This window comes from Muscardinus avellanarius (genome assembly GCF_963383645.1).
Source record: "Muscardinus avellanarius genome assembly, chromosome: 19".
Lineage (NCBI taxonomy): Eukaryota > Metazoa > Chordata > Mammalia > Rodentia > Gliridae > Muscardinus > Muscardinus avellanarius.
The window spans coordinates 26,012,728-26,025,828 of record NC_137805.1 but is presented as its reverse complement, the minus strand read 5'-3'; the positions used below and the strand labels follow the sequence as shown (position 1 = coordinate 26,025,828).

Sequence of the window (13,101 nt, the reverse complement as noted above, 5' to 3'; positions counted from 1 at the left end):
TTCAACTCAACGAACAGGGAGAGGCGAAGGGCGAAGTGGAGACAGGAAATCAAGGGCGGCGGCTACACCTACCACCCCGCACGACTGCGGGGAGCGGAGACTCCGGGTCCCAGCCCAGCTTTCATCAGATCCTGCATTCTAACATCCCGTAGGATCGGCACGCCGTGAACTGACCCTAGTCCTCAAGAAAACAGGCGTCACGTGGAAGAGCTTGCAGGCGCCACCCGAATCCCACCCCTGGGCGATTCTGAGGTCCTGGGTCTGCACCGGGGCTCTGCGGCCAGGCCCTGGAACAACCCCGACACCGCCGCCCAGGCTGCGGCGAGGAGGGCCTGGGCCAGGCGGCTCTCGGCCTGGACCCGCGCCCCATCCCGGCGGCTCTCGGCCTGGACCCGCGCCCCGTCCCCGCAGCAGGGGAGGCCTTCCCGCTCTTCCATCTCCAGTACCCCGTAAGCCGCACGACGTTTACCTCCTCCCGAGGACCCATCACGACTGCAACTTCTCCCTGCAGCTCGCAGCCTGTCCAGCCCAAACAAACCCCAAAGGCAAAAACACCTGCATTTTTCTTACCCAGGTGCTCGCGGGCACAAAACCCAACCCGGTGGCTCCGCACCCCAACGCGACTCCGCCACCCGCTTCCACCGCGGGCTGGAAAACGTCCCGGGACGCTGGGGGGCCCCGCCGCCCTCGCTCGCCGCCCCGAGCCCCCCGGGCCTACCCACCCGCAGGCCCCCGGCTCCCGCCTCCGACCCCGGCGGGCCCAGTCCTCCCGCAAGCTCAGCCGTTACAATTCAAAGCTTCTCCGTTTTAAATAGGAGTTAAACCCTCCAAGCCGAAAGCTGATTGGCCGGAGCGCGAGCGGGGCTGCTTTGTGATTGGCTCACAACCAAAGCTACGACCTCAGGCACGTCACGCGTCTCAGGCGACGCGCAGGCGCACTCGCCCGTAAGAACCCGGAAGCGGCGGGGTCAACGGCCCGCCAGGCCCGTGGCCGTTCTAGCGTCCGCTGTGCTCCCCAGGATCGTACATTTTGTCGGCGACACGACAGGCCTTTGGCGTCGGGGGGGTCGCGTAGGAGGTAAAATCCGAGGAAGTACACGAACTCCACCACCGTGCCAGTAAGTAAGATGGCGAAAAGGGCAAGAGAGAGTGGGACCGATCGATAGCGCGGCTCTCGGCGTGGCGCCCTGTGCGCGTGCGCAGTGAACGTGCGCTCCGAGCGATCCATTGGGCAGGACTCGCGCCTCCATTTTTCTGGAAGAGAGCGGGAGACCAAAAGAGCCGGATCAGCGGGTACGCGGGTGCGGGGACCCGGGAAGAGCGGCTGGTGCAGCCGGCTGGAACCTGGAGTGGAGCCCGGGAGGGGCTGAGCCAAACGGGAGGGCCTAGAATGAGCGGGAGACGTGCGCCCCGAGTCCCGAGTCCTGAGTTGGCCGGGCCTGCACACCCCCTTTCCCTAAGGGCCTGGCTTCCCCCGCCCCGGTGGTCCAGCGCGGAGGGCGAGGGTGCCCGGCCCCGGTGTAGCCGGCCCCGCGTCGGGACCCTCTGGTCTTGCCGGCCAAGTGGAAGAGATCGGGAAATGCCCCGTAGGAGCTGAGATGTGCGGGCTCGGCCACTTTTCACATCTCTTCGTTCGCCCCCGATGCGCCCGGGGCGGAGACGCCAGAATCGTGGTGGAGCTCTGGGTTCCCGAGCCGGGCAGTCCTGGCGCCACTTTGATCTTGGAGGAGTTACGTAGCCACCTTCACCTGGATTTGGGTGTCCTGGCCTCTAGCTAAGCTCGTTCCACCGTCTCTTGTGCCCTAATAATATTGTCTGATAAGTGTGGATTGGTGTATATTTGTTTCTGCATACACTTGATGGTACTTAGCTCTGGTACCTAGCAAGTGGGAAGTACTTGGTAAATTTTAACTGTTTTTGCTACCCAGGCCCTGAGATCTTTGATTCTTTTACTGCTGTCTCCAGACACCTGTAGCCTCTTAATATCTGCCCAAACATACACATACATATATTGATATTATCTGTTGATGTCTACCAATTAGGATTCTTTTTTTTCCCCATAAACCAGAAGCCATCATCTAGCTTTCTGCTTCAGTTCCAAAGACAACTTGGACGCTTGTAAATCTGCACTGTCCACGTTTTTCCATTTCTTCCAATTTTCATGTTTGTTTTTGACCAATCTTATTTGGCAATGGTTTGTTAAGCATTTTACCTTTGGCTTTTTCCAAACATTCAATCTGGTTTAGTTTTCATAGAACTATAGCATCTTTTGTCCTCATATAGTGATTGACTCTCTATATGATTATAGTAATAAGTTTAGTTACCTTAAAACAGGTTTTAAGAGGCCAGACGTGGCGGTGTGCACTTGTCATCCCAGCATTTGGGAGGCTGAGACAGGACCATCGCAGTTTGAGGACAGCCTTAGCTACTTAGTGAGGCCCTCCACAACTTATTGAGACCCTGTTTCAAAATGAAGAAAAAAAAAATTGGTCCGAGGGTGTTGCTTTGGGTTCCATCCCTGGTACCAGGGGAAAAAAATGTTTTAAAACAGGTTTTAAGAATGAACAAAACACAACCTCAACTACTTAGGCCCTCTGCAACTCAGTGAGATCCAGTTTCAAAATAAAGAATAAAAAATAGGGCAGGGGGTGTAGTTTGGAGGTCAAATGCCCCTGGGTTCCATCCCCAGACCTGCAAAAAAAATAAAAAAAGAATGAACAAAACAGCCAGTAATACACACAGCTCAGCCGATAGACGCAGGAGCCCAGGCATTCAACAGAAGAGCAGCTGTCTTGCCTTTTGCAAATGCCAGTCAATGTTTAGTTAACAAGAAGTGGGAAATTCTGGGATATCAATAAAGAGTAAAAATCATAGATGCAGGGCTGGGCATGGAGGCGCACACTAATCCCAGCATTCGGGAGGCTGAGACAGGAGGATGGTGGTTCACAGACAGCCTCAGCTACTTAGTGAGGCCCTCTGCAACTCGGTGAGACACTGTTTCAAAATAAAGGATAAAAAATAAGGCTAGAGGTGTAGCTCAGAGGTAGAATGTCCCAGGGTTCCATTCATAATACTGGGGGGGGGGGCATAGATGCATAGCATGGCAGAGAAGAAAGGCTCATGAGGGGTTCTCCTATACATATCAGCTAACATACACAAATAGTTTGAGTATGCCAACACCGCTTTATATGCACCATCTTATTTGACCTTCAGTCATTTAGTTTAACCCAAGAAACCTGAGCTCAGAAAAATGAGGTCACTAACCAAAAATAATGTAGCTATCAGAGCTGAATTGAGCCCTGCGGGGTTAGTTTGACCAAAGACTCCTGAGTCTTCCTAGTGCCTCTGCCTCTCACCGTCCACATGTGTTTTCACTTCTGGCAGCCGGTAGGGAGACTGTCCTCCTCTTCTCCAAGATGTATAGAACCAAAGTGGGCCTGAAGGACCGCCAGCAGCTGTACAAGCTCATCATCAGCCAGCTGCTGTACGATGGCTACATCAGCATCGCGAACGGCCTCATCAATGAGATCAAGCCGCAGTCCGTGTGCGCACCCTCGGAACAGCTCCTGCATCTCATCAAACTAGGTATCTTGTGAATGCACTCCCAACGGTACAGAATGAACTATTATGAAGGTGTAAACGTTCACAAAACTGGATGCAGTAATAGTGTTGTGGGTGGAGATTTATAAGCCCCAAAAGATTTTTATACTATGTAGTTAAACGGTCCCATAATGAAGTTGCAGGGTGTGTGTGTGTGTGTGTGTGTGTGTGTGTGTGGTACTGGGGGTGGAACCCAGAGGCTTTCTACCTCCGGGCTATACTCCCAGACCTTTTTTATATTTTATTTGGAGACAGGGTCTCACTAAGTTGCTGAGAGCCTCACTAAGTAGCTGAGGCTGGCTTCGAACCTGTGCGATCCTCCTGTCTCCACCTCCCAAGCGTGGGGATTACAAGCGTGTGCCACCACGCCCGGCTGTAGGTATTTTCACATGGCAGAATTTGCGATTATTCCATTTAGCTGCAGTGTGTAGTAATGTGCCGAGGACGGTGCTGGATGCTGAAGGGGGACGTGAAGTCCAGGTCCCAGGACGGCACGCTGGTTCTGATGCGTCCCTTCACACCCGGAGCACCATGTCACTGCATTACTGCCTTCCTTCAAGTCAGCTCAGACGTCATCCCGGATTCCTCTTCACCCCTGTTTAAAGTTAAAATAATACCACTATCTTCTCCGCACTTCCCCGGTTACTCCGCCACGGCGGTCCCGTTTCCTCATTACCGTCCTCCAAAAGCTCCTTTATTGTCCGGCTGTCTCCGCCCATCTTGCCTCCGGCTCCAGCAGCTGAGCGGGCTTGCTCGGCTCAGGACCTTGTCTTCTTGAGTGGCGTGCCCTGCCTGGCAGGCAGTGAAATGCTGAATCACCAGTGTTCATGCCCTTTGACTTGGTGCTGCCAGTTGTGAGAATTTACTGTGAGGAAATAAAGTGGATGAACTAAAATGGCCAATGATAAGGAATTAGCTGTAAATGTTTAAGTGTGAAATTGAATGCAGTAATAGTGTGGTGGATAAATGCTTAATAGCCCAAAAAGATTTTTATTTTCTGTGGTTAAATGAACAAAAGTCAGAACATGTTAACATGTTACATTGAGTAGGTCTGTTGTTACTTGGAAAAATAGTTATGAGCATGAGAAAAGCATCAGAAAAATTTAGACCATGATTTTTTTTTTTTTTTTTTTTTTTTTTTTTTTTTTTTGGTGGTACCGGGGATGGGACCCAGGGGCTTCCTACCTCTGGGCTACACTCCCAGACCTATTTTATATTTTATTTGGAAACAGGGTCTCACTAAGTTGCTGAGAGCCTCACTAAGTTACTGAGGCTGGCTTCAAATCTGTGCGATCCTCCTGTCTCAGCCTCCCAAGCACGGGGATGACAAGCGTGCGCCACCACGCCTGGCTCTTAGACCATGATCTTAACAGTGTCTCTGGGTGGCGAGAATTGGAAGTCATGTTTCTGTAGTTCTGATTTTCCCTGTACTAGTAAGTGACTTGTTTATGTGGTGTGGAAGGTTTTTCAACTTCAAACAATCAAAGTTAATGTTGACACACTTTTTCAGTCTGGAACCAGAACTTTGTCTTAGCCTTTTAGAAAAATTATTTCCCAGCCAAGTGTGGTGCTGCACACCTGTAATTCCAGTACTTGGGAAACTGAGACAGGAGGATCGCAGGTTCGCGGCCAGCCTCAGCTACTTAGTGAGGCCCTCCGCAACTTAATGAGACCCTGTTTCAAAATAAAGAATAAAATTTAGGGCTGTGGGTGTAACTCAAAAATAGAATGCCCCTGGGTTCAATCCCCAGGACCACAGAAAAAAGAAAGACTATTTCTCATACCGTGTGTGTGTGTGTGTGTGTGTGTGTGTGTGTGTGTGTGTGTGTGTTATTTACTGGAGATTGGACCCAGGGGCATTCTACCTCCAAGCTATACCCCAGGCTTATTTTGTTTTGTCTTGAAACAGGGTCTTGCTAGGTTTCTGAGAGTTTTGCTAAATTGCTGGGGCTGTCCTCGAACCTGCGAGCCTCCTGTCTCAGCCTCCCAAGTCCTGAGATTACAGGACCAGCCGTCTAACTCTGGCTTTGGGTCCTTCCAGGAATGGAGAATGACGACTCTGCTGTGCAGTACGCCATTGGCCGTTCTGACACCGTTGCCCCGGGCACCGGTATTGACCTGGAGTTTGACGCGGACGTCCAGACGATGTCGCCAGAGGCCTCGGAGTACGAGACCTGCTACGTCACCTCTCATAAAGGACCTTGCCGTGTAGCCACCTACAGTAGAGACGGGCAGCTAATCGCCACTGGATCTGCTGACGCTTCCATAAAGATACTCGACACGGAGAGAATGCTGGCCAAGAGCGCCATGCCCATAGAGGTAGGCGCCCGGGCGGACGCCGCCCTTGTCCTCACCTACGAGCGTGCTTAGGCCAGCTCTGCCTGGTCCTGCTCTAGAGCGTGTACTTTACCTCAGACCTGGGGCTTCTCTTCTCTGCTTGCTGGTCTAGGTCATGATGAATGAGACCGCACAGCAGAACATGGAAAACCACCCGGTGATCCGAACGCTCTACGACCACGTGGACGAAGTCACGTGCCTCGCCTTCCACCCGACAGAGCAGATCCTGGCCTCCGGGTCGAGGGATTACACGCTGAAATTGTTTGATTATTCCAAACCCTCTGCAAAAAGAGCCTTCAAGTACATTCAGGTCAGGAATGTTTGGAAGGGAATTTTGCGTTTTCTCCCAAATACAGTGAGCTGTTATATAGCTATTCTCTTTATACAGAGTCTGAGTGCCGTCCCATCAAGCAAGCGCAGCAGTCAAGACCCTTGCCAGAAAGTACATGGTTCACACACCGTCCTGGGGCCCCAGTCAGTTCAGTTCAGGAAGCCAGGGTTGAGGGATCAGAAAACTGTAAAGGTGGCAGATACCTATTAAAAAAAAACTGCCACCTTCCCTAAAAGTATAACTTAAGGCTTTTAAAATAAAAAAGGCAGTCGGAGCCAGGTGTGGTCAGGCACACTGTAATCCTAGTACTTGCAAGGCTGAGACAGGAAGAACACAGGTTTGTGGCCAGTCTCAGCAACGTAGTGGGGCCCTCTACAACTTAGACTTTGTTTCAAAATAAAGGATAAAATAGGGCCAATGGTGCAGCTCAGAAGTAGGATGCGCAGCCGGGCGTGGTGGCGCATGCTTGTAATTCCGGTGCTTGGGAGGCTGAGACAGGAGGATCTGGATTCGCAACCAGCCTTAGCTACTCAGTGAGGCCCTCCGCAACTTAGACCCTATTTCCAAAGAGGATAAAAAATGGAGCTGGGAGTGTGCCTTCGAGGTAGGATGCTTCTAGGTTCAATTTCTAGCAGCACGCACACACAAAAAGAAATAGAATGCCCCTGGGTTCAATCCCCAGTACCACAGAAATAAATAAATAATTAAAAAAACAAAAAGGCATTCCGTTAGAACTCTCAGGTGTTTATTGGAGAAGTGATGTTCGGTGCTGTATTTTGAGTATACTGATGCTTTGGTAGTGGCTTCCTTCTCTCGCTCAAACTTAGTTTTCTACTCAATATTTACAGCTCTGGAGTAAATTAAAAAGACCTTTTTGTTTTAACAAGTGTGTTTATCTTCGGTAATCATGTAAGAATGTGCCAAAGGTTAGTAATCCCTTAACATTCTATTCTGACTCTATCCAGTGTTTATTTGCAAATAGGAATCAAACTTCTGTAACTTGAGGAATGATCTTACCAGTAAATAAATGGTTTTGGAAATCTCTGCTCAAAAATATTTGTCTATATATGCTACCTGTGTGGTATTTGTTAGCGTCTTCTGAGGTAGTCGCCGCGTTTCCTGGGTCCAGGGTGCCGGGTGGGTTGCTCACGTCGCTGTCTGTTACAGGAGGCTGAGATGCTGCGCTCCATCTCCTTCCACCCCTCTGGAGATTTCATACTTGTGGGAACGCAGCACCCGACCCTGCGCCTCTATGACATCAACACCTTCCAGTGCTTCGTCTCCTGCAACCCTCAGGATCAACACACCGACGCCATATGTTCTGTCAACTACAATCCCAGTGCTAATATGTACGTGACTGGTAGCAAGGACGGCTGCATCAAGTTGTGGGATGGCGTCTCAAATCGGTGCATCACAACTTTTGAGAAGGCACATGATGGTGCCGAAGTCTGTTCTGCCATTTTTTCCAAAAATTCTAAGTACATTCTCTCAAGTGGGAAAGACTCTGTGGCGAAGCTTTGGGAAATATCAACGGGACGGACGCTGGTCAGATACACAGGTATGTAGAGTTAATATTTCTGTACAATTCGTAGGTCTTCTAAGGAGAGGCACAGTGATTCTATGTATTGGATGGGACAGATCTTATCCCTCTTTTAGGTAAGAGAAAACCAGTGCTCGGGGGTTACATCGTTTAGCCAAGGTGACAGTTGGTAAGAGGCAGAGCTGGGAACTAAAATCATCTCACTACGTCACAGCTTAGACACACATTCCCTGCAGGTACGTCTAGTATTCTGTTTGAAGACTGACCACCTGCCCTCCTCCCACAAAAATGTGAATGCGGTCCAGAAGAAAACCTCCATTAGTGGGTCGTATATAGGACTGAGAGGGGAGGTGTGGGCCCGATCCTAAGATGGCAGAGGCAGCCCCCAAACAAGAGCCTGAACACAGGCATATGTTGGCTCCGCAGACAGAAACAGACTCACCAGAAGTTGGGAGCAGCAGCACATGCGATAATCCCAGCTCCTTAGAGACTCAGAAAGGAGGGTCTCATGTCTGAGTCCAGCCTGGACAACTTAGCAAGACCCTGTCTCGATTAAAAAAAGAGAGAGTTGGAGATGGAACTCGTGATAGAGCACCCCTTCATAAACAAACTCACAGAATTCTTAACTCATGTTGGCCTCATTGTTAACAAGCGTGCCTGTGAGCTCTTTTTATAACGAATCTCTTTTAATTTATGCCATCACTAGTGGGGCGTGAGCCTGGTTATGTGACAGGGTTACTATATCTTCTCGCTCTTTCACTCCTGGAGCAGCAGCGCCTAATGTTTGGTAGAAGACCTCTGGAAACTACTGCTTTCCTCTCTTGTGAAACATGTTTGTGTCACACACTAACATCACTATGATCCTTGTTTAGGGAACTATCCTAAGAGGCTCTGTACGTGAAAAGGTGAGCCATCTTGAAGGAGAAAACGGAAGCGCGGTGCCTGGGGGCCGCTGGGGTGCAGGTCCCTTGGCTCTGCCTCCTGGTGCGTGTGATGCGGCCCAAGCCGTTCAACACGATTCCTGGTGACTTCGCCAATACGCTTTGATGTGAAGCTGTTCACCAGTAAAGACCTTTGCTTGTTGTAGAACAAGGTAGAGAAGGAATCAGTAAACCTGAAGGCGCTGCCCCTTCACAAGTGCCAAAGAGCGTGTGTAAGGTAGAATGCCACTGGGTCAATCCCCATTGCCACCAAAATGTGTGTGTGTGTGTGTGTGTGTGTTGCTTGCCGTCAACAGATAACCATTTATGTTGTTTCTTTCAAGGGCTCCAATTTGTAAAGGGGCACGTTGCCCTGCACAAGTACCAGCCACCTTTAAAGAGTGTGTGGGGCAAAGGTGTGGCCCCGCGTGGTGCAGAACAAAGCCTGAAATGTAGAGAAAATAAACAAATTAGAGCCCTTGAAAGAAACAGCATAAGCCGGGCATGGTGGCGCACGCTCCTAATCCCAGCATTCGGGAGGCTGAGACCAGAGGATCACAGTTCGCAAGCAGCTTCAGCTACTTAGTGAGGCCCTCCGCAACTCAGTGAGACCCTGTTTCTAAATAAAGAATAAAAAATTGGGCAGGGGGTGTAGCTTGGAGGTCAAATGCCTCTGGGTTCCATCCCCTGACCTGCCCAAAAAAAAGAAAGGAAGAAAGAAACAGCATAATTGGTTATCTGTTGACGAAAAGCAACCTTTATTTTACTTTTTTTTGTGTGTATGTGGCACTGGGGATTGAACCCAGTGGCATGCTACCTCTAAGTTAAACCCCCTAGCCTAATTTTTTTATGTTTTATTTGGAAACAGGGTTCCCACTAGGTTGTGAAGGGCCTTACTAAGTTATCGAGACTGGCTTTGAACCTGTGATCCTTCTGTCTCAGCCTCCCAAGTACTGGGATTACAAGTGTGTACCACCACGCAGGCAGCAAGCAGCCTTTAAAAATAAACATGGCAACAGTTTTTGAGCCCTGAGCACTCAAGGCTCCTGTGTATTACTTCTTTTGAATCCTTGGAACCGCTCTTTGAGGTAGATCTGTAATTCGCCCACTAAACAGGAGAGAAAACGAAAGCTTCTGAGTATTACGTGATTCGCCCAAGCTGACATCATTGATGAGGGTGGGTCCACCTCTGACTACAGAGACGTGTGTGTGTTGTCTGGGGCTGTCTCCCTCTGGTCTGCACTGCTTGCTCATGAGAACAGCGTAGGTTGTGTCTGCTCCAACTTCTACAACTAAAGAATGAAGGAAACATGTTCGGAAAGGAGGTCTGCCAGATGTTGACAGCGTTCGCTCTGGTGGTGAAATTACCTGGCAGTTTTCATTTCTTTTTATGCTTTACATAATACTTAAATATGAAATGATGTATTTATTGTCATAAAAGAATGAAGCTTTCTTCTGGGAAGCCGGTGTTCATATACTTTTCCCCAGAAACTCTTATCCTAGGAATTTAATCCTAAGGAAATAAATGGTATGTACAAAGGATGCCTATCCCCACACCGCTTACAGTTGACACAAACTAAATTGTGTAGCAGGTCATGCTGGCACCTGCTTGTAATCCCAGTGCTTGGGAGGCTGAGACAAGATTGCAGGTTCGCAACCAGCTTTAAATAAAATAGAACTGGGGGTGTAACTCAGAGCTAGAATGTCCCTGGGTTCAATCCCCAGCACCACAAAAAATATATTAAGGGACACCAGTTTTGAATTTTTAAAAATATGTTTTAATGCCTACTACATTGGGACATTAGTAGTGTTGCCTCAGGTAGTGGGCCAAGAAATCGTTTTCTTTTTTGTGTTTATTAGAGCTTTGAAATTATGTAGGTATATCACTTTAACAGATTTTAAGTGCTGTTTTTTTGTTTTATTTTTTGTGTAGTACTGAGGATTGAACGCAAGGGCATTCTACCTCTGAGCTACACCCCAGCCCTGTTTTACTCTTTATTTTGAAACAGGGTCTCACTAAGTTGCAGGGGCCTCACTAAATAGCTGAGGCTGGCCGTGAGCCTTGAATCCTCCTGTCTCAGCCTCCCAAGTGCTGGGATTCAAGCGTGCGCCACCACCCTGGCTTTCAGTGCTGTTTTATGTTGCCGGCATTCAGAACACGCTGAGGGGCTGGGTTGCAGACTTGGGGCGCTGTCCCGGGCCCTGAGCCTTTGCCGTGTCGTCTCTGCAGGGGCCGGTCTGAGTGGACGGCAGGTGCACCGGACGCAGGCCGTGTTTAACCACACCGAGGACTACGTGCTGCTGCCCGACGAGAGGACCATCAGCCTGTGCTGCTGGGACTCCAGGACGGCCGAGCGGAGGAACCTGCTGTCCCTGGGCCACAACAACATCGTGCGCTGCATCGTGCACTCGCCCACCAACCCCGGCTTCATGACCTGCAGCGACGACTTCAGAGCACGCTTCTGGTACCGCAGGTCCACCACGGACTGAGCCACCTGCGCTTCTCGGCCCCAGGGCCTGCCCATCGCCAGCTTCCGTAAGTCACCGCCGCATCCACACCCTTCCTGGATTGGTACACGAGAGTCTTTGTTACCTCGATGTAGAATCATGGTGGAAAAAGTTGGGAACAGACCTGTGCGGCTCTGCCGCCGCTGATTAGCACAGTGCAATTCTCACCGGTTCGTGAATACAGGACTGGCTGGTTCCTGAATCTCTTGATCGTTTGGAGAAGGTGAACATTAAGTGCTGGCGCGATCTCGAGCGCCCTGTGCTGGGCGCGTCCCTCCGTCCCCTCGCCGGCTCTCGGCCCGTCCACGGAGCTCTCCTTGGCACACTCACCTGGCAGATGGGCAGGCGCGCGGTCAGGGTCTCGCTGTGCCGCGCTGAACCAGTTTTGAGACTCAATTTTATCTTAAAACGACATCATTCTGATAATAAACCTAAGACCTGCAACTTTAGTGTTATATATTTTTCACTTCAATAAAGGTAACAGCCAGTTTTCCCTGGAGCGTTGTAGGGGCTGTGTCTGTCGCCGTCCCTCCTGCGTAACCGTTCAGCACCAGCAGTGCTCATTTGAATAAATGTATCCCTAATAAGACGACTGCAGCTTGATGGGAAACTTCAGAAGTAGTCCAATCCGAGCAAATGGAGCTGCTGCTGCCTCCGGGTCGCTCATCTTCATGAGCGACTCGTGTATATGTTGACTGTTCTCATGTAATTTAAAATCTTACCCTTCAGTTCTCTTGACCGTGACTCCTAAAAATGACACACATGGAAATTTTTTTGAAAATTTTTAGAAAATTGACAGTATTTCTCTGGATCCTGTTCTTTCTAGGTAAGAAAAGCCCACATTACCCTGTCACAACTAAACTGTTTTATATCTATCCCCAAAAAAACAAAAATACCTCTAGACAAGTACCTAGAAATGTCATCTGGATCATCTGATAAGCGTAGTAGAGATAGGTTAAAGTCAAAGTAGTTGTAGGAGCTTTTTAAAGTTGGTGCATAAAAGTCTCCTGCGTCATCCTCAGATCATTTGAGCTCCGTGGCCTGTGTAAAGCCGTGTTAGACATGCTTTCTCTTTTGAGAGAGTGTCTCACTAAGTTGCTACAGCTGGCTTCGAATCCCTGGGCTCCAAGGCTCCTCCACCTAAGCCCCATGTAACTGGACCACCACGCCTGGCCCATTTCAAGCATTCCTAACATGCTTGATCACAGATTAACTAAGATTTCCCAAGGCGTGGGGGTTTTTTTGTGTTTTTTTGTTTTTTTGTTTTTGTTTTTTGGTCCATGGCAAATATAAACTTACAGTTGTGTTTTGCATCCCGAATCTCCAGTATTTGACCTTGGCCATCTGTGAAGTTACCTTTATAAGACTCAAAGCTACTGAACAGAAACAGAGATAACCATTTCTACCCAAAAAAAAAAAAAAATTATCACGCCAACGCCCCCTCCCCTTCTTTCCAACTTCCCTGCTGCTCTCAAGCCCGAGACTCACTCTGCCGGGCTCACATCCCAGTGTCCACACCGCACTCCCGCTGGACGCACCATCGCGTCCTGCCAGCTCGTGAAGGAAAAGGATGCTTGCTTTTTACAGCTTTTAGACTAAGACACGATAGTGTGTGTCCAAGAGAGTTTTCTTTCTTTTCTAAAGGGTCACATTAATGTTTCGGGCTAGTGCAAATGCCAAGCATGTCTGCCTGGGCATTCACACCTCGATCATAGCGCCATGGAACACACTGGCATACAAGTGAGGAATAGTACCTGGTCGTCCTGAGCACTTGCAGCCCCGTGTTACTTCCAGAGATACCGTGGTTTCTGAAATACTTTTCTGTACACAGGTTCGCGTACAGCCAGTCGTTTGGGGAGGGTGTG

General features: G+C 49.5%; 1 protein-coding gene across 1 annotated transcript; it reads left to right on the top strand.

Moving 5' to 3' along the window:
* Positions 1-1,214: 1,214 nt before the first annotated feature.
* Positions 1,215-11,218, top strand: CSTF1 (cleavage stimulation factor subunit 1; the record flags this gene model as incomplete). Its single annotated transcript, XM_080716758.1, has 6 exons — positions 1,215-1,293; positions 3,385-3,585; positions 5,642-5,919; positions 6,050-6,247; positions 7,436-7,826; positions 10,959-11,218. The coding sequence occupies exons 2-6, from the start codon at positions 3,417-3,419 to the stop codon at positions 11,216-11,218; spliced, it is 1,296 nt and encodes a 431-aa protein (XP_080572884.1). The 5' UTR covers positions 1,215-1,293; positions 3,385-3,416.
* Positions 11,219-13,101: the final 1,883 nt, after the last annotated feature.